The sequence below is a fragment of the Mustela putorius genome, unplaced genomic scaffold (genome assembly GCF_011764305.1).
Source record: "Mustela putorius furo isolate JIRA1106 unplaced genomic scaffold, ASM1176430v1.1 tig00003962_pilon_pilon_pilon, whole genome shotgun sequence".
Lineage (NCBI taxonomy): Eukaryota > Metazoa > Chordata > Mammalia > Carnivora > Mustelidae > Mustela > Mustela putorius.
In genome coordinates, this window is record NW_025422106.1 from 3,193,773 (window position 1) to 3,220,856 (window position 27,084).

The 27,084-nt window shown below is 49.0% G+C and overlaps 2 protein-coding genes and 1 non-coding gene across 4 annotated transcripts; all 3 read left to right on the plus strand.

Moving 5' to 3' along the window:
- Positions 1-220: 220 nt before the first annotated feature.
- Positions 221-403, plus strand: LOC123389209. The gene has a single exon (XR_006603807.1). It is a non-coding gene; the product is annotated as a U2 spliceosomal RNA (small nuclear RNA).
- Positions 404-1,061: 658 nt separating this feature from the next.
- Positions 1,062-3,921, plus strand: ATP5MC1 (ATP synthase membrane subunit c locus 1). 2 transcript variants are annotated; one of them, XM_004764758.3, is made up of 5 exons: positions 1,062-1,184; positions 1,750-1,797; positions 2,599-2,676; positions 3,172-3,353; positions 3,705-3,921. In XM_004764758.3, the coding sequence occupies exons 2-5, from the start codon at positions 1,759-1,761 to the stop codon at positions 3,817-3,819; spliced, it is 414 nt and encodes a 137-aa protein (XP_004764815.1). In that variant the 5' UTR covers positions 1,062-1,184; positions 1,750-1,758; the 3' UTR covers positions 3,820-3,921. The 2 variants fall into 2 exon arrangements, with proteins under 2 accessions (XP_004764815.1, XP_004764814.1); XM_004764757.3 differs by having other exon boundaries at positions 1,150-1,254.
- UBE2Z (ubiquitin conjugating enzyme E2 Z) lies at positions 3,220-26,861 on the plus strand. The gene is made up of 8 exons (XM_045070293.1): positions 3,220-3,353; positions 11,253-12,102; positions 14,075-14,147; positions 16,063-16,250; positions 18,630-18,741; positions 21,454-21,566; positions 22,435-22,525; positions 24,810-26,861. Exons 2-8 carry the CDS (start codon positions 11,780-11,782, stop codon positions 24,978-24,980), a joined length of 1,071 nt encoding a protein of 356 aa, XP_044926228.1. The 5' UTR covers positions 3,220-3,353; positions 11,253-11,779; the 3' UTR covers positions 24,981-26,861.
- The last annotated feature ends 223 nt before the right edge of the window (positions 26,862-27,084 follow it).

Consider the following 27,084-nt stretch of genomic DNA (forward strand, 5'->3'; position numbering starts at 1 on the left):
CTGAGGGGCGCCTGGGTGGCTCAGTGGGTTAAAGCCCCTTCCTTTGGCTCAGGTCATGATCTCAGGGTCCTGGAATCCAGTCCCCCATCAGCTCTCTGCTCAGTAGGGAGCCTCTGCTTCCTTCTGCTTCCCCTCTCTCTCTGCCTGCCTTTCTGACAACTTGTGATCTCAGGCTGTTAAATAAATAAAATCTTAAAAAAAAAAAAAAAAAAGAATGCTGATAGCTTTTAGGCCTTTTAGCTAATGTCAAGTGTTCTATCTATTCTTATCAGCGTAATTATCTGACACGTCCTCTATCCTAGAACAATATATTAAATGGATTTTTGGAACTAGGAGCTAGAATAGGACCTTGCTCCATCCACTTCACTTCTATTTCTTTGATTAGCGAAGTTAAATATTATTTCCTTGAATGTCTATTTCTACTTTAGCGGACTGCCTGTTCCTATCCTTTGCTCGTTTTTCTGCAGGAGTATTAAGTGTTTTATCCGTAGAATTTGCTTTTTGCAATACAAAAAAAAAAAAATCTTGCTGGTTGTCCATGGCTTCAGAACTCTGGTGGAGGCCCACAAAGCCGCGGTAGCCCACTAGTTAACTTTCAAGGCCAGCGGGAGGCCTTTATTTTCCAAGGCGGAAGGAAGGCTTCCACGAATCACGAGGGCGCGAATTGCTGCAAAGGCGTTGGCTCTCCGGGCCTCGGGAGGTCTTCTCGCGGGATCTCAGCCGTCCTTGGGCCTCCGACCTGACTACAAATCCCGACATACAACGTGCCTGAAGGTCCAAGCGCACGAATGAAGGCGTATGTCCAAGGTCATGTGTCTGTGTGCGTAAGGCGTCTCGTCATCTCTCCCACGCCTTTTTCTGCGGCGTCCACCTTGGCAGCCATTTTGTGCGGCAGGTTCTGGAACCTCTGAGCCCCGCGGACTCTATGGTTGAGCATTTCAGGGGCTGACCAATCGGAAGCCAAATCTCCGATGAAAACCCCGCCTTCACCCGCATGAAGGCGGGAACTGCCACGAAGCTCCTGTGGAGAGAGAGGAAGAAGCTGCGGAAAGCCAATAAGAAAGGAGGACTTGAGGATGTTAGCCAATGAGGATGCGGGAGGATTGCGACCAATGAGACTGGGGGGACACCGGGACACGTGGGTGGGGGAGCTGAGTGCTGAGACCTAGAGCTAAAGCCGGGAGGTGAGTCAGTCACCTTGAGCGGGGCAAACGCTGTGGTCGGTGTAGGGACAGCGGGGCAGTGGGAGTGCAGGTGACTCGGGGTCGGAAGGCAGCGATGGGCAGGGGCGTGGGCTGGGCTGTGTGAAGGGGCATTTGTCCCCCGGGTCGGGAGAAGCGATGGTTGCCTATATCCTTAACAATTAATGTTAATTACCAACGGTAACGAGCGATTAACTATCCCCACTGAGGCGGGCCGAGAACAGCTGTGTAACATGGGCAGCACTCTGCCGGGCACCGACCCAGTATCTGCCTCCAAAAGTCTTCCCTGGAGACCACCCTCTTTAGCAACGTTTTCTTATTGGGGTTTGGGCCCTCCTTCCTCTACTGAAGATCCCCGTGACCTTCCTTTGCAGACCCTTTCGCGCTGTCCCTCTGACCTCTAATGCCCTCCTCAGCTGGGGCACGGTGCAAGGAAGAACGTGGTGGTCCAGGGAGGGAGGACGGACGGGGTGAAGGGGACGACCGAAGGTCGCCGCTGTACGCAGACGACTGGGCTGTGAATGAATCTTTATTTTTTCCTCTGCAGACTGAGAAAATGCAGACCACCGGGGCACTACTCATTTCTCCGGCTCTGGTAAGCTGCGGCTCCGGGGTGATCTGTAGTGACAGATGTGGGACCTGTCGACATGTAATGAATGACCTGAGAGAAGCTTGGCATCCAGATGTTGTTGGCCTTTTGGGGGGGAGGGTGTAGTGATGCAGTTAACCCCTGTTTATTTAGACCTGTAAACCAAGCTTTCTTGGCTTTGGAGCGTGGTCAGAGTCTGGAGATAATCTTGACACCCAGGCTGGCTTGGCGGTAGCCAGACAGCCCACTGAAGCAGTCAGTCAAGCTTGGCCAGAACTCTGCAGGTGATTCCAGTGTTCAGCCATGTTTGAGAACCACTGCATTTTGTCGGCATGTTTCAAGAAAGCTCCGTTGCAGGGAGGCTCTGCTTAGCTGGTGGTTCGAGGAGCCTCACCAGGCTTCTTGACCCAGTCCATACGGGGTGTGTAACAGTGAGTACACTCTAACAAAATAAGATTTCCCCCTTCTGATTCTTTGGGTCATCCGGGTGCAAACCCTCCCTGTCCCTAGTTTGATGTTAGTGTGGTTTCTTCCCTTCTGGGATAGTGATCAGGGCTGTGCCCGTAGAAATGAACTTTGGTACCTGGGTTTAAATGGGAAAGTTGCCACTGCTAACTGCACCTGGGTCTTGGACAGCTGTCTCTGGTGTAGGCCTGTCTGGTAGAAACAGGAATGCATTAATTGACCTTGAAACACATTGGGCGCTTTTTCTGTTTATAATCTTGTCATTTTTGACACAATTTCAGCATCTAGGTTTTCCTGTTTCCCTTGCTTGATTTGGAGGAATGTATCTTTCTGATTTGACAGATTCGCTGTTGTACCAGGGATCTAATCAGGCCTGTGTCTGCCTCCCTCTTGAGTAGGCCAGACATCCCAGCTAAACAGGTAAAGGACTGTGGGCCCTCCTGTAAATTTCCCCAGGGGCACCTGCCTGGCTTAATCGGTAGAACGTGCAACTCTTGATCACGGAGTTGTAAGCTCGAGCCCTACATCGGGTGTAGAGATTACTTAAAAATAAAAATCTTAAAAATTTATTTCCCCAGCGAGGGGTTCTTCAAGATAGGGACCTTGTAATCCAGAGTGGGAGGACAATTAGAGAATCTGTGGTACTTTAATAGCTCTTAGCTCTAAGTACCCTAAGGTGAACGTTGTAGGTGAGAAGTTTGCAAAAATGAAGTTTCCCTAACCTACAAAATTTCCCTGGCCCTATCGGGAAATGGGCCTGAGGACTGATTCCCAGCATGCTCTGCAGTCTTGAGCATTCTCTTCCTACCAGGCAATTTGCCAACAGTTTCAGAGCCCAGGTGGGTTGAGTGAGGGTATGGGAGTCAGCAACCTGTCCTGTGCCTCACTACCTCTCCTTCCCTGCTTGCCTCCCAGCCATCCTATAGCAGCAACTCCCCGCTCCAGGTGGCCCGACGGGAGTTCCAGACCAGTGTTGTCTCCCGGGACATTGATACAGCAGCCAAGTTTATTGGCGCTGGGGCTGCCACAGTTGGTGTGGCTGGTTCAGGGGCTGGCATTGGAACAGTGTTTGGCAGCTTGATCATTGGCTATGCCAGGTAAGTTTGGGGGTGGCCTAGAGCATCTCCTACCATAAATTCCACCCCATTTGGGAGAAGCCTCAGCAGGAGCTCCCGCTAGCTCGGAGTTGATTCCATCGACCTCCTGTTTTCTCCAGTGATCTCTGAATCAGTATTTAGATATGTCTCCAACCTGGCTGTATTAAACTTACCATGTCGGTACTCTGCTTACCTGTCTAAATCCCCAGGATATATATAGGTTAGGTCCTCTCCCAGTTTCAGCAGCCTACCCCACCCCCCCGCCATTGGCCCACTCTTCCTATGTCCTTCACCGCCCATGCCCTCACCCCTTCCTCTCCCCTGGCTGGCATCGATCTCTGTCCCTGGCAGGAACCCGTCTCTCAAGCAGCAGCTCTTCTCCTATGCCATTCTGGGCTTTGCCCTGTCTGAGGCCATGGGGCTCTTCTGTTTGATGGTCGCCTTCCTCATCCTCTTCGCCATGTGAGGTTCCGTGAGGGTCACCTACCCGCCCCTGCTGCTTCGACTTCAGGCCATGCCGGTGCTGGAGTGTGCTCAGCTTTACCATTAAACACAACGTTTCTCTAAACCCATATGCCTGTGCCTCTGTCCTTTGCCCCTATGGAGGGTCTTGGTGGAAAGCTGGGACAAGGGAAGTGGGAATGGGTCATCCGTTCGTGGTTTGCAAATCTTCAGGGCTGAGAAGTGGCACTGCCATGACCTGAGAACATGGAGGGTTCCCTTTACTTCTCAGAGGGAGCATGGATTTCTCCAAGTAATGATAATTGGTGGGTTTTTTCCGTTTGAATTTAATAAAATAATAATGTGTCATTCTTGAGGGGCCTAATTTGCACCAAGTTCAGTTTTAATTAGGTATTTCTTTTTTTTTTTTTTAAGATTTTATTTATTTATTTGACAGAGAACACAAGTAGGCAGAGAGGCAGGCAGGGAGAGAGAGAAGCAGGCTCTGCACTGAGCAGAGAGCCCAATGCGGGGCTCGATCCCAGGACCCTGGGATCATGACCTGGGCAGAAGGCAAAGGCTTTAACCCTCTGAGCCACCCAGGCGCCCCTAATTAGTTATTTCAACAAACGGTTTATACCTGTTTTACAAATGAAGAGACCAAGCCTTGGGGCAGCAAAATAACTTGTCCAACATCACAAGAGTTGGGCAGTGGAAGAACTGGGGATTCCACCTCAGGCCAGCCTAACCCGTTAATTGCTGTGCTGTCCCATCTGTTTTTGTGACGGCCCCACAAGCAGGGTGGCACCGATAGGGAAACAGTCCCAGAGAAGTGATGTAGCTGATTGGAAATGGAGGCGGGCCTCCATCTGCCTGCCTTTAGTCCCACTTGTAAGTTTCACTTTCATTCTTAGATGAAAGAATGAAAGACACTTTTTCTTAGAGTGTCTAAACATTCTAGAATAAGCAGATGAGGTACAGTTCCTGTTCTTGGAGAATTTATAGTCTTAGCCTTGCTAGGGAAAAAAAGGGGTGAGGGGTTTTTTTGGTTGAACCAACCAGTAAATTGTTTAGAGAGCCTTGCACAGCATCTTCCTTGTGGTTTCAGTCTTGGCCCAGCAGGCTTCCCCAGCTTGGCTAAAGCGTGACTGATAACCCAGGGAAGAGAACGCTCAGCTGGTCTACGCACAACCACTGCTTCTCTAAGCCCCAGCATGAGCTAACCGTAACAAAATAAACACAAAGGTGCTGGTTAACAATGATCTGTCTCAAATTGGATGGTCTCAAAAGGGGTAGAAGTAGGGACCCATTTTGTGAAAGCCTTATACCTCCCTTTCAAAACTTCTGCGAAATGGCGAAACCAAGAATATTCCTATCCAGCTGAAGGTTAGCTAGCAAAGAGGGTTGAAACACCAAAAAATGTGAATTAAGAAGAATGGATACAATTTCCATGCAACTAAGGAAAGTCTGCAAGTATTTAAGTGCTAAGCATCCTCCTAATAGTCTTGGGGAAGGCAGGGAAATCTAAGATCCTGTCTTTAAGTAGTTGGGGGCATTAAGAGTGGAAACCTTGAACAGTGTCCCACATTGAATATGTGGATACAAAACTATGTGCTATAGGTGAAGGAGAGCAAGGAAGCCAGTGGGGTAATAACCTCAGCTAACACAAGAGCTCTTGGGGGTCAGGTGCAGTGCAAAGCATTTTCTGTGAATGGCTTCCAACATCCCTATGAGGTCATTTTTACAGTCAAGGAAAAAGGCTCAGAGAGGTGAGGTGACCTATGAAGGTCACACAGCTGATTAGTAAAGCTGGAATTCAAACTCCAGAACCTGTGTTCTTATCACTGTGCTGACTCACCTAAGCTTTACCCAAGTTCACTGACATGCCCGGTAGCACACAGCACATCAGCAGCAGTCCCAAGTCCATCTGACATTCATTCAACAATCATGGTCTCATATCACAGGATTTTTCAGCCTTGGCACATCTGGGGCCAGATAATGTGCATTGTGTGGTGGTAGGCAGCATCCCTGGCCTCCACACCCCCAAGTTGTGACAACCAGTTAAACACCCAAATGTCTCCTGATTGGGGGCAAAATCACTCCCAGTTTAAAACTACTCATCTCCCATAATCTGCTGCTTGTCCTCTTTAAGTAATTCTTAAGGTTGTCCCCAACAAGCTACTATTAGAAGCTGAAGCAGAGGGGCGCCTGGGTGGCTCAGTGGGTTAAGCCGCTGCCTTCGGCTCAGGTCGTGATCTCAGGGTCCTGGGATCGAGTCCCGAACGGGCTCTCTGCTCAGCAGGGAGCCTGCTTCCTCCTCTCTCTCTCTCTGCCTACTTGCGATCTCTCTCTGTCAAAAAAAAAAAAAAAATCTTTAGAAGCTGAAGCAGAGCCCAGGAATCATAGGGCCAAAGAGAAAGAATGGAACTCAGGTTGAACTGGCAACTGAGGTATCCCCAAGGGAGCAATGGATTAAACTGGTAATGTTAAAAAAATGGAATGTAGTAACCCTTTGGGATGTCAGGCCGGCATCCTTGCCGGGTCACTCTAATGGTAAATCAAGGAGCAGCCTCCAGGGAAGGTGATTCTCTTGATTTCCTGTGAAGCTCCAGGAACCTAATTTTTGGCCAAGGGGCTGGCAAGGATTTCCCTTGATCGTGAGCTCCAAACAGCCTTGGAGTTGCTGGACTTACAAATCCAAATCAGCAAGTTTGGGAATGTAGTTGGCCTAGAGAACCCTAGAGAGTGAGGGGAGAATGCTGCCCCACCCCAACAAGGCTAGTTAGTCACCATTGCGATTCTTTAGGGTCTTTAGGGGGGAACCATCTTGCTTAATGCAAAATACTTACAGAGGTGTATGATTCTTCCGTGAGGATCCGCTGTTTTCATTATACTCCAGAGGCAGTGACCAAAAACAATTAGTACCTATTCCAGAAGAGCTCAGCATGGTAGCAAAGAACATAGAGGGGAATGCAAACACATCCCTGCCACTTCTCAACTGGGTAATTCCCCTGAGATTCGATTCCTCACCTTTAAAATGGGGATAAGAACAATTCACAGTGGTGGGGACAATAAGATAATACAGGTAAATGTATGCAAATAATGATAATACATGTAACATATGCATTGCAGTGTTAATGAGATACATGTAGCATTCCATGTATTTAGAGAGATGTAATAACACCTGTATTCCTAAATTTTTTAAGAGGGTACCTGGCTGGCTCAGTTGGGAGAGCATGCAACTTGATCTCGGGGTTGTGAGGTTTTTTTGTTTTGTTTTGTTTTGTTTTATTTAAGATTTTATTAATTCATTCGACAGACAGAGATCACAAGTAGGCAGAGGGGCAGACAGAGAGGCAGGCGGTATGTGTGTGGGGGATGCAGGCTCCCCGCCGAGCAGAGAGCCCGATGCGGGGCTCCATCCCAGGACCCTGGGACTATGACCCGAGCCAAAGGCAGAGGCTTTAACCCACTGGGCCACCCAGGCGCCCCTCAGGGTTTTGAGTTTGAGCCCCACTTAGGGTATGGAGATTACTTTAGAAAAATTGAATCTTTTTTAAAAAGTTATTTAATATTTAAAAAAAAAAGTTCTTTAATATAGCTATTATCACTTGTAATCAGAAGCCACAAACTCCCAGTCCAAGCTCTGATTTTTAATTTTAGTCCAGGTTTTATGACCTGGATGGGAATTCATCTATCCCTGGCATTGAGCCCAGGACAAAAGACTGGGCCTTATGTGGGGGAAGGACTGCTCCTGAGGGACATAGAACTTTGGGGAAGGGGAGAAAGATCTTCACGATTTCTCCTCTTAGAGTTGAGGCATATCAGTGACCTGGACTCTGTGACACTTGCTGGCCTCTGTCCTTGGGGGAGGACATTTGTCTAGTTGCTATGAGCAAGGTGTTACCAAACTTTATCACACTAAGAGACGGCTAGACGCAGGGAAGTCCGACGCTGTGGAGGAGAGAGGCTTGGATCCAAATTCCTGTAGGAAGACAGCTTAGTTGTGTCATCCATCCCCAGAAGACATGGGAGAGGCTCCAGAAGGCACACTCTTGCCCTCTAGCCAAGCTGCCAGAAAAGCAGCCAGAAAAAGTCAGTAAACACTGGACTGAGCAATTCCAGCTTCTAACACTCTGCTGCTAGCCTCTCCTTGGCCTTTCCTCTTCCCTGGCTTAGAGTTACCTGGAGCTCCCTTAGAAGGTGGCGAGTTGGTCCTTTAAGCAGCTGCCATGCTCTAAGGCCCTTCGGGCCTTGACTTGCAGATTCCTTGTGCAAGCCTGGCCCAGCCTTTTGAAAAGAAAAACAGGCATATCTGAGCAGGAGGAGGGGCTGAAATTCTAGAGACCCATGGCCAGGGGAAGGGCAACTCGCTGCCCTGTTCTCATTTCCGCTCTGTTTGCCATGTCTGCAGCATTCACTGGATGTCAGTTCGTGGAGATACAAGATGGTGCTCCATGTTTTCTGCCCTCGAGTATGTCACACGTAGTAGCTAGACAGGGTAACCAAACCAGAAAAGTAAAAAGTAGTATGTGCTGCAATAAAGGTATGAATCACTCGAGGACAGAGTAATTCTAAATGACTAATAAATAGTAACAATAAGAATACACCCGGAGGTGCAAATCATGGGAGAGAAAGTGGTATTTCAGCCTGCATTAAAGATGAGTCAGAATAGTAAGAGTTAATAATTATTGAACATTTACTCTGAGCAGGTATTGTGCACATTAGTTATCACATTATCTCTCTCTTTTTTTAAAGAGTCATTTATTTACTTTAGAGAGAGAGGGTGTGAGTTGGGGGGAGGGACAGAGAAGAGGGAGAGAGAATGCTAAAGCAGACTTCCCGCTGAGCATGGAACCTGACGTGGGACTCAATCCCAGGACCCCAAGATCATTACCTGAGCTGAAATCAAGAGCTGGCCGCTTAACCAACTGAGCCACCCAGGCGCCCCACGTTCGCTCTTCTTTATAGCTACTATCATTTTACCAATATTACTGATGAGAAATACAGAGAGCCTGCTTCCCTCTCTCTCTCTCTCTCTGGCTGCCTCTCTGTCTACTTGTGATTTCTCTCTGTCAAATTAATAAATAAAATCTTTTAAAAAAATAAAAAAAAAAAAAAAAAAAAAGAAATAGAGGCTCAGTGTTTCAATAACTAGGATTTCCCCTGGCAGAGTAGAGGGAAAGAGTATTCCAGGGAGAAAAAGTTTGAGTAAAGGCCTGGAGGAGAGACCATACATGGGCAAGTGGGATGCCCATTGTTCAGACAGTGCTTGACACTCTACAAAACGCTTGTAGAACTGTCACACTTAATCCTCAGAAAAACCCTAAGAGGTAAGAATTAGCACCATTCTGTGGATGCAGAAATAGTCTCAAACAGGCTATTTGTAAGTGGTACAGATTAAAAACTGGAAACTCTTCTGGATCCAAGATGTTTTCTGTCCACTGAAAACAATAGTCCTGTAGTAAGGAAAGAACCCTATGCAGGAATCCTCTTGCCCCCGGGGCCATCTCTGGGCCTCTGCAGACTAGAATCATGGAGGAGGGATGGAGTAGTGTTTTTCTTTGTAAGGATATCAGTGAGTTGACTTTGACCACCTTACTAAATGAATAATAACCAAACAAAATTCCAGAATCCTTTAAAAATGAATAAAACTTAGTCTGAATAGTCAATAGATACACAGTACAATATTAAAAAGGTACCCATCCATACACACACCTTGGCCCACCTTGTCAGTGATCAAACCATCTGGAGGCAACCACTGTTACCAGTTTTTTGTGTATCCTTTCATAGATATTCTGGTATCCTTATGACTATGGAGTGGTAAAATGCTAAACCAACAAAACATGAAATCTGTATAAAACATTGTGTTGATTCATTTCACTTCATGTTAAGTACCTAAGCTATACCAGGCCCCCTGTTGGGTTCACAGACAGTACATGCTTGAGAGCCCCAAGAGAGCGAGTGTGTGTGTGCGTGTGTGTGTGTGTGTGTGTGTGTGTGTTGTGGGGTAGCGGTTGGGAGCAACAGGTAACAAAGGACCACATGAAGTAAAATTCAGTCAATGTGGGAGAGGTCCAGGCTGTGACAGTATCACACAGCAGTTAAAACGTTTTCTCTGGAGGGACTCCTGGGTGGCTCAGTTGGTTGAGCAGCTGCCTTCGGCTCAGGTCATGATCCCAGCATCTTGGGATCGAGTCCCGCATCGGGCTCCTTGCTCGGCAGGGAGCCTGCTTCTCCCTCTGACTCTGCCTGCCACTCTGTCTGCCTGTGCTTGCTCTCTCTCTCTGTCAAATAAATAAATAAAATCTTTAAAAAAAAAAAAAAAAAACAACGTTTTCTCTGGAGTCAGACAGATTGGGCTTACAGCCCCAAATCTGTTGCTTGCTCTCAGTGTGACCCTGGTTAAGTGACCGAATCTCCGTAAGCCTCTGTTTCTCCATCTGTCAGAACGGACTAATAATAGTACTTACTTCATAGGGCTGTTGAAAGGAACAAATAAGACAAAGTATACAAAATGCTTGGCACATATTAAGCACTCAGTAAATGTCAGCTAGAGAAACAAAATTTTTATTTTTTATTTCTTTAAAGATTTTATTTATTTATTGGACAGACAGCAAGAGAGGGAACAGAAGTAGGGGAAGTGGCAAGGGAGAAGCAGGCTTCCCACTGAGCAGAGAGCCCGATGCTGGGCTAGATCCCAGGACCCCGGGATCACTACCTGAGCCAAAGGCAGATGCTCAATGAGCCACCCAGGCACCCCAGAAACAAATTTTTAGTCTCAGTAAGTGCTGGCTATTATCCACTCAAGTCTATGGTCCCTTATTGGAAAATTCAGGAAACAGTGAAAAGTGTACTTTTTCCTAAAAACCAGATGGGCAGCCAAATAAAACACAGAGGGAGGTTATTTGTTTGACGTACTATGGATATTCACACGTGTACCCTAAATTAGTAAGAATATCCATACATTTTGCTGTCGAAATATCAGTTTGGTTACTGGGAGGTGCCCCCAGACCTTACTGGGAGTGTTACTTTCAATTCTGAAATGCGTCTGGGCAAGAGTTTCCGGACAAGATTATGAGCCTGTGTTGTTGCTAAAAAGAAAAGAGAAAGTCTATTTTAGAAGGCTTCTGTGTTTCTTAGTCCATAGTATGCTATTTCACCTTACAAATCCCAGGAAAGCCCTGAGGAATCCTCCCAGGATTTAAACTCACAGCCCCTTGATTCCTGTATATTCGAGGACTTGTGGGAAGAAAAAAGACTGAGCTTGGAGTCAGGAGGCCTGATTTTCTTCCTTTTACCGAGCTTCTCTAGGTCTGTTTCATTATCCCTATGGCAACGCCTAGCAACAGTGCTTGGCATTTACTAGCCCCTTCATAAATGTATACTGAATAAACTCTAAAACGAGGTAGTTTTTCGCTCGCCGGTTCTGATTCCTTCCTTTTGGTTCTGTTGCAGGAAGGGGGCAATGGCAGCCTGCCCTCCGTGGGTGACGGTGCGGGAAGCAAGGATAAATTAGAGGTTTTCAGACAGCAAAGAGCCCTGAGCAAGTCGACTCATCTATTCAGAACCTTCCCCAAGGAAGCTCTATCCCCTCTCCTGGCCCATGGACAGGACCGAGGAGGGTCTCTTCCTTCCTTCCTCTCCCTGCCACACTTGAAAATTAAATATTGCACGTCACTGGGCTCTCAGCCGCACCTCGGCGACTCCGCACGCTTCAGAGCCTCCTCCCGCAAAGCGAGGGCCAACGCCGGCCCTGGGCTCCAGTTCCCACCCCCTCTCGCCCTGGAGGACCGTGGGTGGACGCTCTTGCAGAACGCCTCTCGCTGGTCGGGCGGGGGTGGGCGGAGCCAGCGCCGCCCGGGCTGTGGAAGCGGAGGGTGGGGACACTCTGGCCCGGCTCTCGGTGGTGCGGGAGCGGTAGGGAGCAGCGGCCGCTCTGGTCGGCGGACGTGCTGCCGAGCAGTCCCGGAAGCGAAGCAGCGATGGCGGAGAGTCCAACTGAGGAGGCGGCGACGGCTACGGCGACGGCGGGCGCCGGGGCGGCGGGCCCCGGGGCGAGCGGCGTCGCCGGTGTTGTTGGCGTTAGCGGCAGCGGGTTCGGGCCGCCTTTCCTGCCGGATGTGTGGGCGGCGGCGGCGGCTGCGGGCGGGGCCGGGGGGCCGGGGAGCGGCCTGGCTCCGCTGCCCGGGCTCCCGCCCTCGGCCGCTGCCCACGGGGCCGCGCTGCTTAGCCACTGGGACCCCACACTCAGCTCCGACTGGGACGGCGAACGAACCGCGCCGCAGTGTCTACTTCGGATCAAGCGGTGAGCCGGGGTTTTTCCTCCCCCAGCCCCGAGCTCCGGGGCTCGACCTTCCCCGCCCCCCCTCTCCCACTACACCCCCCCCTCCGCCCGCTGCCTCCGCGCTTCCCTCGCGGCGGCCCAGCTCCAAGGCCCACGTCTTGCCAGCCCGAAGCGTCGCGATCCAAGTCCCCTCTCCCCCCACCCGCAGCTCCACACGCACCAAAGCCCTCCTCGCGTGCCCAGGTCCGACCCCGCCCCTCGGCTACCTCCCTTGAGCCCTCCGTCTCGGTGCCGGACACCCTCCCCCATACCTCCCGCCCGAAACCCGACCCTTTCGCGCTTCAGCAACACCCCCTCCCGCCTTCCGCGCCGCCTCTCTCCCCCCCTTCCCCACCCCAGCCCTGCTAGATGCTGCCCGGAGGCCCCACCCATCGCCCCCCCCCCAAGCCCCGCGTCGTAGCCTCCTGAGCCCCGTTTGTAACACACGTAGAGCTTGGTTTTCGTGGCTTCACAGTCGAGACCAGCCTTTCTTTTTATTCCCCATGTCCTCAAACCGACTCCCCAAGTCTAGATCGTTTCCCTCACATACCCGCAGTCTCCCCTTGAACCACTTCTCCAGAACCCCAACGCTCGCCACTCTCACACCTGTTCCGGGAATGCAGGCTTTTTCCCCCAGTCTCACTCTGGCTTGTATTATCCCACTCAGGACTTTCTTGTATTTTTTCTCCGTCGTCTGGTTTACTTTTCTGAAGCAAATATACCTAATTCAGATAGAGGAACAAAGGCCCAAGTCCTTTCTGTGCTTATTTCTTGGGTGACTGATCTTGGATCCTATCATTTAATAGATAATGTTTCTGCAAAAATGCTTAGCGTAGTACCTATTGCATAGGGAAAAAGTAATGCTTTTTGACCGCTATTAATTCTGAAACCTGTTTCCTGATGACCGGTCTCTACCTCTCCCTGTGCCCCTCCACTGCAGCCATACTCACCTAGGTAATCTCACCGCCCCCCACCACCACGCTCCAAGTCCCTTCAGATGTCTCTGCTTATCTTTCAAGGTTGTAATAACCATTAAACAGCACATTGTGTGTAAAGTACCTGGCCCAGTGCCTGACACAGACACCAGCTCTGTTAGGGTCCAGCAGGGTCGCCACCTCTAACTTCAGAATCTCAGCACTCCCTTCTACTCCTGTCCTCCATCCCCTTCAGTCTGCCAGTCCTGACTTTGACCTTTGAGTTCTGCCAATACTTCTTTCCTCTGCTCTCTCACTTGTGTGCACTTTACATCCCTATGTACCCTACCAAGCATCTTCCCACCTAGAATGTCCCTTAGACCCGCGCTCACAACGGATGCATTCTAGATTGTGCACGACAACCTACAGATCCTCTCTCTGTAGTAGCCAGTGCATGTCATCTTTCAGATGTGAGTCCCAGCGATTTCAGAGGGTACCCTCTGCAGTCTGAAGAGATCTCTACCCTGTTGGTACCCTGGGCAGGAAGACCATGATTGCTCCTTGCTAGCTCACTTGTTATATAGAATCCCTGTGCCAACAACGGTCCACTGTCTACGGGATTCACTTTTTTGATGGAATTGATTATGTTTTCCCAGTTCTGAACAGTCTTCGTTTAGCATTCAGTCATAGTACCTGGGAGTCTCGGAGGTGGGGAGTGAATGAATTGCCTGTGGGAGGAAGAGAGAGTAAATGGGATGTGGCTTTTCCAGGGTGACATCTGATGCCATTGGGATCTCTGATTTTTCCCCCCTCCGCCTGAGGAAACAATGCCTTTTTGATAATAATTTGCTCTCTGCTTGCCTGACAAGTACTCAGCTGAGATTTCTCAGCCAACAAGACAGTGTGCACATTTGTGGTACCAAGCACCACTTTCTCAAACCCTGGCCTCATTGAGGTGCCACCAGCTGTCCTACTCAAGGGATTCCCCTTTTTCCTCCTCTCCCTCACTCCCTTCCCCACCTCCTCTTGGTGTTATACAGGGATATCATGTCCATTTATAAGGAGCCTCCTCCAGGAATGTTCGTCGTACCTGATACTGTTGACATGACTAAGGTATGTAACTTGGAGGGGGTTGGGGGCTGTTGGGAAGTTGGGCCCAGAAAGTTGGAAGAGCCTAAAAGATTATCCAGCTCACATCTCTGACTACATAAATGAATAAATCAAGATCCCAAGAGAATAAGTGGCTTTCCCAAGGTCACACAGTGAGGTGGAGCAGAGCCTTGAACAGGTGTCTTTGACTCAGGTGTCAGTAGTTCCGGTTGACTTGGAAAATCCCAGTTTATGCCACTTGTCCCAGCTTAACTATTATTAGGGTACTCTTTCACTCTCAGAAATGCACCAGTTGGGCTGATAGATGGCATAGTCATTCGTTTCATCCCAATTTTTCTCTCATCCTGTCACTCTTGACTCTTAAGTATGATGCTGTAAATCACATGCAGAGAAGATTGGGGATGGGGCCGACCTGAATGAACAGAGTTTATACTCAAATGGGCTTGTTTAGGCTCCTATCCTCACTGGTTGCTTTTGAATATCCTTTCCACCCCAGAGACCATTCCTGTTTTGTCCTCACCACTCAAACACAGAGAGGCTGAAATTCCTCTGACTTAGATACTCAGGCCTCTCTGTCATTGAGTGCTCTACCCTCATTTAAACGCTCTACCTTCACTTAAACTGACGGGAAGAAATCAGATTTCCTAAATCTAGTATAGTTTAAATGAAACCTCTCCATAGTTTCAAATTTCTTAGAGTAAAAGTTCAGACATTGTGTTGTTGGTATTTCTGTTTTGTTTCAAATAGGTTTCCCTGTCAATTGATTTTTTTTTTTTCTTTTTATGTGGTTGGAAATGTTTTTCCTGGGACATCTTGTCCTCAGTCAAGTATCAGTGTTAATAATGCTAGTTCCCCGGGGTCCCAGAATTGATGTCCTATTGATGCTATTTGAGCTTGCTATTCCAAAGGACTGAGGGCTAGAAGATAATCCGCGGTGCCACCAGGGCAAAGTAGGGCCTGAGGCATTGCATTGCAGGTCCTTTTTCGTCTTGCTGTTTAAATTCTGAGCAGACCTTAAATGCCTAGCAGCCTTTGTAGGAGAAGAAATATAACAGAGTTTGTTCAGGTTTTCCTCCTTTCAGGAAGGGAAAGTTTGTTCAGTAATCGTGGCTGGAGGAAAGAGTTTAGCATTCTGTTCTAAATGCTACCGATCTGTTTTCTTCTTAAATTAACCAACAGTATTGGGGAAATTTCTGAGGTTGGTTGAAGGGCTCCAAATGGACCCCGAGTTTTCCCCATTTTTCTTTCCATCTTTGGCACAAGTTGGATACAGCCTGAGCCGCATCATCCACAGTAGGTTTGATCCTCTTTGGAGGCAGCAGACCCCCTAGGCATCACAGCCTCAGCTCTGCGCCCTTACTGGCCCCGGTGCTGTGGCCGCCAGTCCCTGGGCTCTTTTCCATTCAACTTACCTCCCCTTTCAGCCACATAAGTGGAGGGTGGGGTCGCATCACACACGTGTTTTACCCATTTCCTCGGTAAAAATAGATACTCGTTTCTGAAAATTAAACGTGCTAGGATAATATTTTACAGGTGCATATTTTAATGTGTGCAGTGGTGTGCCATCTAGACTTGTCACATACGGCACTGATGAGGGAAGTCTAAACAAAAACCCTGCTGCCGGGGAGTTCTAAGGGACACTCAAGGGTCATCTTGGATCGGATTCACTTTTCACCTTAGGCTCGAACTGTAGAATGTAGCCCCCGAGTCAGATGCCACTCCACCAGAATGGGGTTTCTTAAGTTCCAAACCTGTGTATCAGTGCGAGTGAGTCCCGGCTGCTCCTCCTGCACGGTGAGGGCATGGAATACAGATGCCAGCCGAAGGGCCTGCTTCTGGTGTGGGGAGCACGTGGAAGCCAGGCGGGGTTGGGATGGGACATCACCTCACAATTTTGAGATGGGGTTTTATTTTGCAGATTCATGCATTGATCACAGGCCCATTTGACACCCCTTATGAAGGGGGTTTCTTCCTGTTCGTGTTTCGGTGTCCGCCCGACTATCCCATCCACCCGCCTCGGGTCAAACTGATGACAACGGGCAATAACACAGTGAGGTTTAACCCCAACTTCTACCGCAATGGGAAAGTCTGCTTGAGTATTCTAGGGTAAGAGGAGACTCTTCTAAGTGGCCAAGTTCGTTAGCAAATAATTGCTCTAGGCCAGCCTTTATCAACTGGGGTTCCTCATCTGAACCACAGAACACAGAAAATGATTGGAGGGACTGTCACCTCAATTCTCCTCAGGATGGTACACGACAAGTATCATTCTAGGCGCCAAAGAGAGAAGTTCATTTATGACCTACGATGGCTGCCTTAGCGAAGTGCTTCTCCCTGAGCTGCACCAGCACCCGGGCGCTTGCAGCCCTGCGGACTCTGGGGTTCCAACCCCGGCCTCCTGTGTCAGAAACTCCAGGGGTCGGGTTCCACAGTCTGTGTCCTCCAGGCCCTCCGGGTGATTGGGGCGCACGCTCCAGCTTGAGAACCACTTCTTTAGGGCATCGGGGCTTGATTCTCTCCCGAACGGGTTGAGAAAGGCTGCAGATCTGTGCCATGTACGATTGTGGGTGTCTTGTTTCTGAGTCTCTCAATGAGTGGCTTTGGAGGCGGTGGTGGTGATGAGGATGATATGATATTCTAACATCTGAATGAAAAATGTCTAAGGTTGGAAATCACATCAGATGAGAAACACGAGTTTCAAGTGCATTTTGTTTTCTGGGCACTGCTGAGATTTTTGCTTAATGCGGTTCTCATTGGTTCCCTTTTAATTGCCTAGGGGTGTTACAAATTCAGAATGGAACCGTCTGCTGATGTTTTCTGGATCTGTCTTGTTCGTGTGATCTGAGTTTCCCCTGGGGCAGAGAATAAGTGCAGGGTGAAGTTGGGAAAGTCGCCCAAACTGGGGGTGCGTTTTCTTTCTTGTCTAGTGTGTTTCCCAAGTGTGGGGTCGTGGGGGAGGGGTGGGGGAGGGGGTAGGCAGCTGACCCAACCTGAGGCGCAGCTTCTTTTATTGATTTTTTTAATCTCTCTGATCCAGGGGTATGTTCTGTGATGGTGGCAGTGAGGAAGTCCTTCACAGGAGGTTGTCCTTCAAGAGGTCCTTTATGTTGTTAGGGTATCTGTCTCTGCGGGTAGGACAGGGGTATACATAGCCCAAGGTGGTGAGGATACTCGGTGGTTATTTCTGTATGACATCTGTTCGAGACAGGGTTTTTGTTCAGGTTCCCCATTAGGCCAGTAGGAAACAACTCTGAACGAACCTCAGCTCACAGTGGAACCAGGGGAAGTAAGATGGTGGGGTACAAATGGCCGAAGCCTGTTGGGTAGAAAAGGAGAAGCTACCCTGAACTTGAATCTTGACCACGAGGAATCACAGGGTAGAAAATTCCCATGTGTTCTTAGTCGACTGTTCCCTCTGTCAGCCTCAGTCCTTTCCTCCCTACGTAGAAAAAAAGATTGGGACTGCCTTACTGACGAAAGAAACATAACGAAAATTTACCCTATTGGCTTGCCTCTCAAATAGGTGAAGTCTTAGCGGAAGTCTTAGCGCAGGGTCTGGCTTTCCTGGAGGAGTAGAGCTAAGGGGAGCAGGCTGAGAGGCTCGGAAGAGCGAGCCTTGACAATGATGATGATGATGATGAGCTTGCTTAATTGGGCTTTCCTCAAGCGTAGCAGGGAAAGGGAATTGGCCAGTGAACTTGAGCAAGCCAGTCCTGGCTTAGGTTGTGTTCAGCTTCCAGATCAGGTGCCACCTCTTCAGTGAATTGAGCTAAAAAACGCCATTGTTGTCCAAGTCGTGTTCCTCCTCCCAGGATCTGGTCAGGTTGATGGAAGAGAGGAGCAATTCTGGTGCTTATGTTTTATTCGGGATGGCTTCCATATATTATTTCAGACCCTCCTTGGGTCTGACCCTACTCCCTTCCTGTCCTTTGGCAGAGTCCTGTAGTCTTCAGAGAGTCTGACACTCTGCGGGCTGATACAGGGCAGGATCCCTGGTCATCAGCCCTGCTACATGGCCTTGAACCAGATGGCTGTATTCAGGCTCCCTGCCCCTCTGTGCTCAGCTTCTGTCTCCTCACTAACTCCTTCACCACCTTCCGGATTTAGGATTTACAGAGGTTAACACTTAGGCTGCGTTTGGTACTGTTTTCATACCTTTTCTCTTCCATTTTGATGATTGGAACCTTCCCTGGCTACTGTTTATTTCCTAGTCGGATGAAAATCACTTCAAAGTCACAGGGCTTGCTTTACCCTCTTTTCTGTTGTCCCACTTGATAAGAGGATTAGATAGTTGATTGATTTCTGGTGAATGAGGGTGAGACAGGCTGGGGAATTCCAGAGCATTAATAGTGAAAGAGAAATGTTTGGTTTAACTCACTGATGCGGGTGCTGCCAGGCCCCAGGGTGCTGGTGTACTAGTGTTTCTGTGGTGGCCTTCACCATCGCTCTCGGCCTCACCCTCTTCCCTCTGTCTGCTGTGTTTTCCAGTACGTGGACTGGCCCCGCCTGGAGCCCAGCCCAGAGCATCTCCTCCGTGCTGATCTCCATCCAGTCCCTAATGACTGAGAACCCCTATCACAATGAGCCTGGCTTTGAGCAGGTAAGGCAGTGGGGGGAGAGGGGCAGCTGGGAAATGGAGTACTGAGTTTGAAGAGCTCTGAGAGGTGTGCTTAAGGGTCTTGTTTGTTTGTTTGTTTAATGTCACCATAGGAGAAAAAAGGAGCTGGTATGTGTGCTCCTTAAAAATGTCTTTTTTTTCCTTGTAACTTACAATACTGTTCGGTTATTTCCATTTGACTTAGATTAATCTACAAGGTGGGAATCAGTGGAGTCCTCTGGAAATTAATTCTAAGCCTGCTTTTGGGGGCTGTTGCAACTGGTGGGTTCTTCTCTATGTGTCCATTCTCCCAAAGTCCCCTTAAGGTACTTCCTGGAGTGACTCCTGTTCAGCCGGGTGTTTTTCCGGAGTTACAGAATCCTGTTACCTGAAGAGCCAGAGGACCTGGTCATTTATTAGTTAGTGGGGCAAGAACATTGCAGTCAGCGCTGCCAGAGAGAAGGGAGAGGAAAATTGCGTTTTCCAGGGGTATGCTATGTGCCAGCCGCTGCCAAATTTTTGTGTATATATATATTATCTCATTTAACTTTCACACTAACTTGAGGTAGGGGCGCCTGGCCAGGTTAGTCAGAAGAGCAGGCAGCTCTTGACCTTGGGGTCGTGAGTTTGAGCCCCACTTCGGTTGCAGAGAATACTCACTTGGGGTAAATGTTATCCCCATTTTCAAATGAGATATTGGTGACATGGACAGGTTAATAACTTTCGCAAAGATACATAGATAATGGTAGAACCCAATATTTGCCCTGGAGCCAAGAGTTTTTCCACTGTTCCAGAATGCCTTCCAGGATTACTCTGAAGTACAGGGGAAGAGTTCCCATCATAATCCCCAAAGATTCTATTTAGGTGACTAGAACAGTTTAACTAATTTTTAAAATATTTGAAGTAATGCTAACATTGACGGTTCATTCATAGACCTGAACAATAGGAAATACTCTTTAAGAGGGAATAGAAGTTAGTCCCAAAATCTCCTTTCCAAACAAATAGTGTATTTGATTTTAGGATTAGGTAGAAATGGAAAAGGGCCTCGTTGGCCAACCAGGGAGCTGATTTGAAGGTCTCTCCTTTGTTTGGAAATTCAGGAACTATGACTTTTATTCTCCCAAACGTTACTGGTCCACAGCCGCAGGTCCCTGGGTGCCCTTTTTCATAGCCCCCCAGGCAGAAGGAAGTGGCCAGCTGTTTGTTTCTTAGCGGTTAACATCCGGACAACTCACTTCTTTCTTAAATAACTGAAATGTCTTAATGTCAGGAAGGATACACTTGTTGGGCACCACACAACTTCGAAGATCGTGGAGCCTGGTCGAATCACCACCCTCATTTCTCTTCCCCACTGTTTTCATATGCTGCTTGCTGTTTACCAAAGTAGTGATTGACAGTCCAGCTTCACAGACATCACGTGTCATCGAAAGGAAAATAATGCAGTTTCATGTCCAACCTGACCCACTGAGCTCAAGCTAGTAGTTGGCGTGCTGACTGACAGGTGGTGAATACTATGCTTTTCCTAAAAAAGTTGAACGTATCCCATGGCACCCCTGTGAGCCCGTTATGGTGCATTTTGGAAACCATGGTAGGAGAGTGAGGGTATATATGTCTTTCCTGCTCATGATGTGTTTTAATCAGAGGCCAAGGTTCTGGTTGTCAGGTTGGTGGTAGGGGGACCATTGCGGAGTAGAGGAAGAGTTAAAAGGACTGGAGATGGGGTGCCTGGGTGGCTCAGTGGGTTAAAGCCTCTGCCTTCGGCTCGGGTCATGATCCCAGGGTCCTGGGATCGAGCCCCACATCGGGCTCTCGGCTCCGCAGAGAGCCTGCTTCCTCCTCTCTCTCCCTGCCTGCCTCTTTTGCCTACTTGTAATCTCTGTCTGTCAAATAAATAAATAAAATCTTTAAAAAAAAAAAAAAGGATGGGAGACTGTGCTCCCTTCTGTCTCTACCCACACATTCATATCGGCTTTCTCAGTCAGTATTGGAGTTTTCTTTTGGAAACTTCAGGTTCTACTTCCAATAGGTTCGTAGTAGTTGATTTCAGTGATGGCGGAATCCTGCAGACATAAAAAGGAGTTAGCCGGAAAGCATCCAGATATTTACAGGGGTTTTTACTGAAACTCTTTTTTTTTTTTTTTTTTTTTTTTTTTAAAGATTTTATTTATTTATCTGACAGAGAGAGATCACAAGTAGGCAGAGAGGCAGGCAGAGAGAGAGAGAGGAGGAAGCAGGCTCCCTGCTGAGCAGAGAGCCCGATGCGGGACTCGATCCCAGGACCCTGAGATCACGACCTGAGCCGAAGGCAGCGGCCCAACCCACTGAGCCACCCAGGCGCCCTTTACTGAAACTCTTAATGTCACGTTTACCCTTTGGTCCCATCACCATTCTTAACATTTGGTTCTTTCCCATTCAGTCTTTACCTCAGAGGCCTCTCATTTCAGCCTTAGGAATCTGATGGGTCTAGTTTGCTGCCTACAGGCCGGGTGACCTGTAACAGAGGATGGGTGTTGGCACACATGGGGGGAGGTGAATGATCTCAGAAAGAGAAACTCAGTTGCTCTTCATGGATCTGCCGTAGTTGGAAAGCTATCTTTTAGGTTTGTTTACTTGGTTCACGCGCCCCACCCCACGTTAATCCCGACGTCTCCTCCTGTTGACTTTTCTCTTTGCCTAAATTTGTACTTGGGCACTCTGGTGTCTGTTACATTACAGGAGAGACATCCAGGAGACAGCAAAAATTACAATGAATGTATCCGGCATGAGACCATCAGAGTGGCAGTCTGTGACATGATGGAAGGAAAGTGTCCCTGCCCTGAGCCCTTACGGTAGGTGTATGCCAAGAGCGCACACTTGGCACTTTGGTTTTGCTGTTGGGAGGCTTAGCTCTGAGAACCTTTGGGGCAAAATCCACTATTGGGCACCAGGGGAGATACAGAAAAACATAAAGCTTTGGTTCCCGTTTTCAAAGAGTACTGTCTAAGGATCACTCAAGAGAAAGTTGAGCAAGCTGCTCTGTTCTAGGAGAGTGCCAAGACCAATGGGAACGACATGGCCGTAGCCTCCAGTTTGCTGAGGGCCGGGACCTAGTGAAGAGCTTTACTTGTTCTATAACCAAATGAGGCGTAGAGCCCTTCATAATGAATCCACTTCTCAGTGTTGGAGTTTACTCATAAATGTTCAAACTAGATGAATAAGGTCGGAGTTACTGAAAGAAACTTCTGGAAGAATTTTGAGTAAGAGTTGGGATAAGGGATGGCCTATGGAAAACACGAGATTGAGGCATGAGTTGAAGTTGGGATTCAAATGATCAATATTAACAGTCACCCTCCTTTAATAATCCCTGAGGTATAAGAGCAGTCTTGGGTTGTCAGCTTTCTTTTTCCATTGAAAGATCTTTGTGAGGGGGCGCCTGAGTGGCCCAGTCAGTAGAGCATCTGACTCTTGGTTTCAGCTCAGGTCGTAAGATCGAGCCTTGCGTCGGGCTCTGCAGTCAGCACAGAGTCTGCTTGAGATCCTGTCTCCCTCTGGCCCTCATGTTCTCTCTCTCAAAAATTTTTTTTTTTTTTAAAGGAAGGTCTTTGTGAGATGCCAAATCTGGGCTTGGGAACTCTAATTGGCAGTAAGGTTAGATGGTGAAGGGATAATTCCTTCCCCACCACGTTCCTAGCTCAGGCTTCTCTGCTTGTTTTCCAGAGGGGTGATGGAGAAGTCCTTCCTGGAGTATTACGACTTCTATGAGGTGGCTTGCAAAGATCGCCTGCACCTTCAAGGCCAGACAATGCAGGTAACACAGCCCCTGCCACCAACTCCAGAGGCCGCACGGCAGACTCCATAAAATCCCTCCCCAAGGATAGCATCTGCAGCTCTCAGAGAAGTCAGAGCCGACAGGAACTTGTCATTTAAGTTGCTGTGGCCCAGGGAGGAGACCGCCCTGCCTAATTGCTGTGGAGTTGCCTGTCAGTCTTGCCATCAACTAGATGCTCATGGGTAGAGTCTGAACCATCCTGCTTTCTAGCCTGGAATGCCTCCCCTTCTTACAGTCTTTTCAAACCATGAACATTCAGCCCTCTCAGACTCCTAGTGATGATAAGGGTGAGTTCTCTACTGAGTCCAGTCCCTGGCTCAGAGGGGTGCTCAGAGATTGAGGCTAGGGAAATGTTGGGTATGTGCTCTTACATGTTGAAAGACTCCTGTTACGAAGACAGTAAGCATTTGTTTACTTCTGGCCTCCATTGGAGAAATGTGCTTCCACTTCCAGTTGGAAAGCAGGATTTAAGCTTCCTCTAAAGAGGAGATTCTTGGGGCATCTGGCTGGCTCAGTCGGTAGAGTATGTGACTCTTGATCTCAAGGTCGTGAGTTTGAGCCCCATGTTGGGCATGGAGCCCAACAAAACAAAACAAAAAAAACAAAAAAAGATTCTTATGAAACCAAATTGTTAACATGCTCCAATATAAAAGACCTGGTTGGTAAGAGGGTGAGACACCTCACCAACCAACCTGTAAGGACTGGTTCCTTGGTCTTTTGGATCATTACCTGTGGTTTTGCTTAGGTTCGTGCTGACTTGGATGAATGACTGAGGCCACTTAAAGTTCTCTCCAGCTCTTCCTGAGCTGCTTCCCCCACCCAGGCCGCACCAGCAGCAGTAGGAGTAAATGTCTTCCTTCCTCAGCTGCTGCTCAGAAATGGTAGTTGCCCTGTTTTTTTCCTTCAAGGCTTTCCCACCCATCTGCCCAGTTAAAACTCAAAGGGCAGGGGCGCCTGGCTGGCTCCGTCGGGAAAGCCAGTGTGACTGTTGATCCCAGGGTTGGAAGTTTGAGTCCCATGTTGGGGGTAGAGATTACTTTTTAAAAATAAATAATTAAAATATAAAACAAAAAAACCTTAAAGGGCAAGGCCAGATCAGCATTAACTTGTTCCCGACCCCTTTTTCAGAGTCCATTGTAGGTGATGCCTGCCATGCTTTGTGCCCCATCAGGAATTCTCACTGCTGGCATTCAAAAGCATTTCCAATATTCACTCTGTGGAGGAAAAATAACTCGTGATGAGAGAAGGAAAGGGAAGAGCAGCGTCTGGGGAGGAGGGAAGTGGGTGGAAATGGAGCCAAGGATGAAAAAAGGAAGATTTGAAAAATGACGGCTCCAGAGTAAGTGTGGAGTTCAGCCTGTGGGGAACGTAACCCTGAGAAGCAGAAAGTGTGGGCTACAGTCACAGTGACTGTGACTTCTGTTCACTGGTCCCCGATCATGAGGGTGATGTGTGGGCAAAAGTGTGGAAGGAGTCTATGTGGGAGAAGCAGAATGTGGGAGGGAAAAATCATGTACCTTTTTGTGACTCAAGAGGTCTCCACTTGTCTAAACCCTGGCCGTGCACTACTTCGCCGCCATATTCTCTGTGTAGCATTTACGTTCCTTGTGTTTAGACTCTCTGCTCCCACCCTGGTTATATTTGAGGTTTTAAGGACACTTAACCCCTTTCTAGAAAACTTACGGAGATGTTCGGTGTAGAATGACAGGGACTAAGATCAAGGCTGGGCAGCCCTGGAGTGATGCGTACAAAGTGGACAGGGAGGTGTTGACAGGTCTCTCCAGAAGAGTGGACGGGTGCTTATCTGGAAGTCCCAACTCCTGAGTTCCAGACTTGCCTGTGATGTTGGAAAAGCAGATTTCCCCTTTTGAATTATAGGAAAAGAAAAATGATACTTCCCTTTGTATGGTTTTTATGAAGTTAATTGCGAACACAGGCACACATAATGGTCACAGTTCTGGTCTTGAGTTTCTGTTTCTTGCCTGTCTCCCCTTTCCTGTAACCCTCTTCTGCATAGTGGCTTGCTTTCAGGGAACAAAAACGTTTGAATGTTGTCCCAAGCCAGACCTGTCTGGGTGGCGGTTAATGTGCCGTAATATTTCTAAGCAGAGGGTGCGCTGTCTGCTGTTGGGATCGAGCGCTCTACCCTCTGCCCCCATGACTCGGAAGTTGACCATGCGTCCAACATGGGCCCGAAGCTGCTTTCTAGGGTGAGCCCTCCAGACTCGAATCTTCCATCCTGCTTGTCTCCTTTCCCCCACAGGACCCTTTTGGAGAGAAGCGTGGCCACTTTGACTACCAGTCCCTCTTGATGCGCCTGGGACTGATTCGTCAGAAAGTGCTGGAGAGGCTCCATAATGAGAACGCCGAAATGGACTCTGATAGCAGTTCGTCTGGGACAGAGACAGACCTGCACGGGAGCCTGAGGGTTTAGACCCTGCTCCCTTCTCCCCTCCCCCCACTCAAGGGTCCCAGCAACGTCCCTTCCCCCCCACCCCAGGGATGGAGAGGCACTGTGTATCTCCCTCCAAACGTGACGTCATCCTGCAAGATGGCAAGAACCAAGCCAGCTCGGATCCCAGGGTGTGGGAGTGGGGAGGCTGTTCCTGACCTGACCTCCCTGGCTCTCGAGCATCCGGGGCTGTGTTCATCCCATAGCAGGGGCCAAGGTACCGACGCAGGAGCACCCAGGGTGAGGGCCTCTGGCAAACACAAGCGGCTGACACACCTCTCGGCGGGGCCAGATCCTCGGGGAGGCGGGAGACAAACTGTAATTCCAAGAGGGAGCGTGCCCACATGATTGAGGGGGATATCTGGAAGGGAGCTTTGGGTGGGGGCTGTCTGTGACACTTAAGCAGTCTGGGTGGTTGTCTGTCTGTCTGCAGTCTTGAAGCAGGGCTTCCCGATGCCCTTTTCCTCCCTGCCTCTTCTCCCAATACTTCCCATGGGCCAGCATAATTTTGTTTTTCCTAATTTATAGTCACTGTTCTAGACAGACCAAAGAGAAGGAACAGTGGTGGAGTCTAGGCTGCTGATCAGTGAGCTTTACCTAGCACCTGAGCACCTTTCTCCTCTGCCCGCCCCCATTCCCTCGCCCATTTCCAGATTTAAGACAGAAGGTAAATGTGACTGGGATGGAACTGAGGTCCTGGTAGAGCCTGCACAGGCACCATGAGAAGCTGATTTTGTTCCCGCAATCACTGATTTGAAAAGTTCCCAACGCAGCCAGCTGCTGTTTGTGGGGTACGAGAGCCACTACATAGAATAGTCTTTTACAGATGTTCCTAAATGCTACCCACGATGAGGGTATTTCCCCTGGGGGTGGGGTGCAGTGGGGAGACTGATGCTAGTCCTCTTGTGTTCTGTTTGGCTGTCCTTGTGTATTTTCACCCTGGCCTCTAGTTACCCCCCCAACCTCCCTCCCACTTCAATGCCCAGGGACTTGTGGGGAGCAAGGGTCGCCAATGGCAGAGGGGCTGGGGCTGGGATTGTGGGCCCCGCTGCTTCTCTTGCCTCTCTGCCTCCCGTCCTTCCCAGCTGCTCTGTCACTGGCTCTGATGGCTGTTTGCCTGGCTGTGTTGCTTCTCTGTCTGTATCTAGCTGCAGTGATCCTTTAGCTGGTTGGCTCAGAAGAATGTGTGTTAGGTGCCCTGTGGTACTGGGCACTGAGAAACTCCAGCCTTCCCCTTTTTGGTGTGTTCTCCCCATACTTTACAGATTCTTACTGTTAGGGCTCCCAGTGGGGTGTTGGTGATCCTTGTGACGCAGGGCCTCAGTCAGTATCCAGCCGCGTGTATGGGAGAGGATGACTTGGGCCTGCCCTGCCCGCTGCTGTGGAGGCTTCTGCCTGCGGGTCATGGGACTTCCGGGGAGTTCGGAAGGGGTTGGGCACGAAGGAGAATGTCCAGCTTGGGAGGGCAGGAAGCAAAGAAACTGGACAGGAAGTGGGCTTGGGGAACGGAAGTTTATCTCGGATACCTAAGGCTGGGTCTCTTAACAAGGAGACTTAAAGAGGGACCCCGCTGCCAATTTCCCTCATTCCCAGAGCAAGTACAGGGCTTAGCAGAAGGCCCTTGGCCTGTTGGTCCAGTGGTTGTCTGTCATCCATTTAAGTGTTCCCACTTTCAAGTGACAATCCTCTCCTTGGCCCTGCCGTGGGCAGAGCATGTCTGGCATACCAGCCTGACTTTTATGCCCTAATCTTGAGTTGAGGAAATATATGCACAGGAGTCAAAAGAGATGTCTTTATATCTGACTGTACATAAATGAAGTTTTTTTTTTTCTTTTTGGTGCAATAAAGTTTGTTTTGGCAGAAGGAGGAAGCGCCTGTGGGTGTGGGAGGGTGTGTGTCAAGGGAGACTGGGATCCTTCAACAACCACACCTCTCACCCAGGTCTGAAACTGCCAGGGAGAAAGTGCTCGATGCATTGTCTGGAGGCTGGAAACTCCGGTTACAGGGCGTGGGTGGAAGCAGGGCGGCCAGGGATGGGTCTCCGGCCAACCAGAAGTAGCAGGGCCTTTTCTGAGACCAAGTCTGG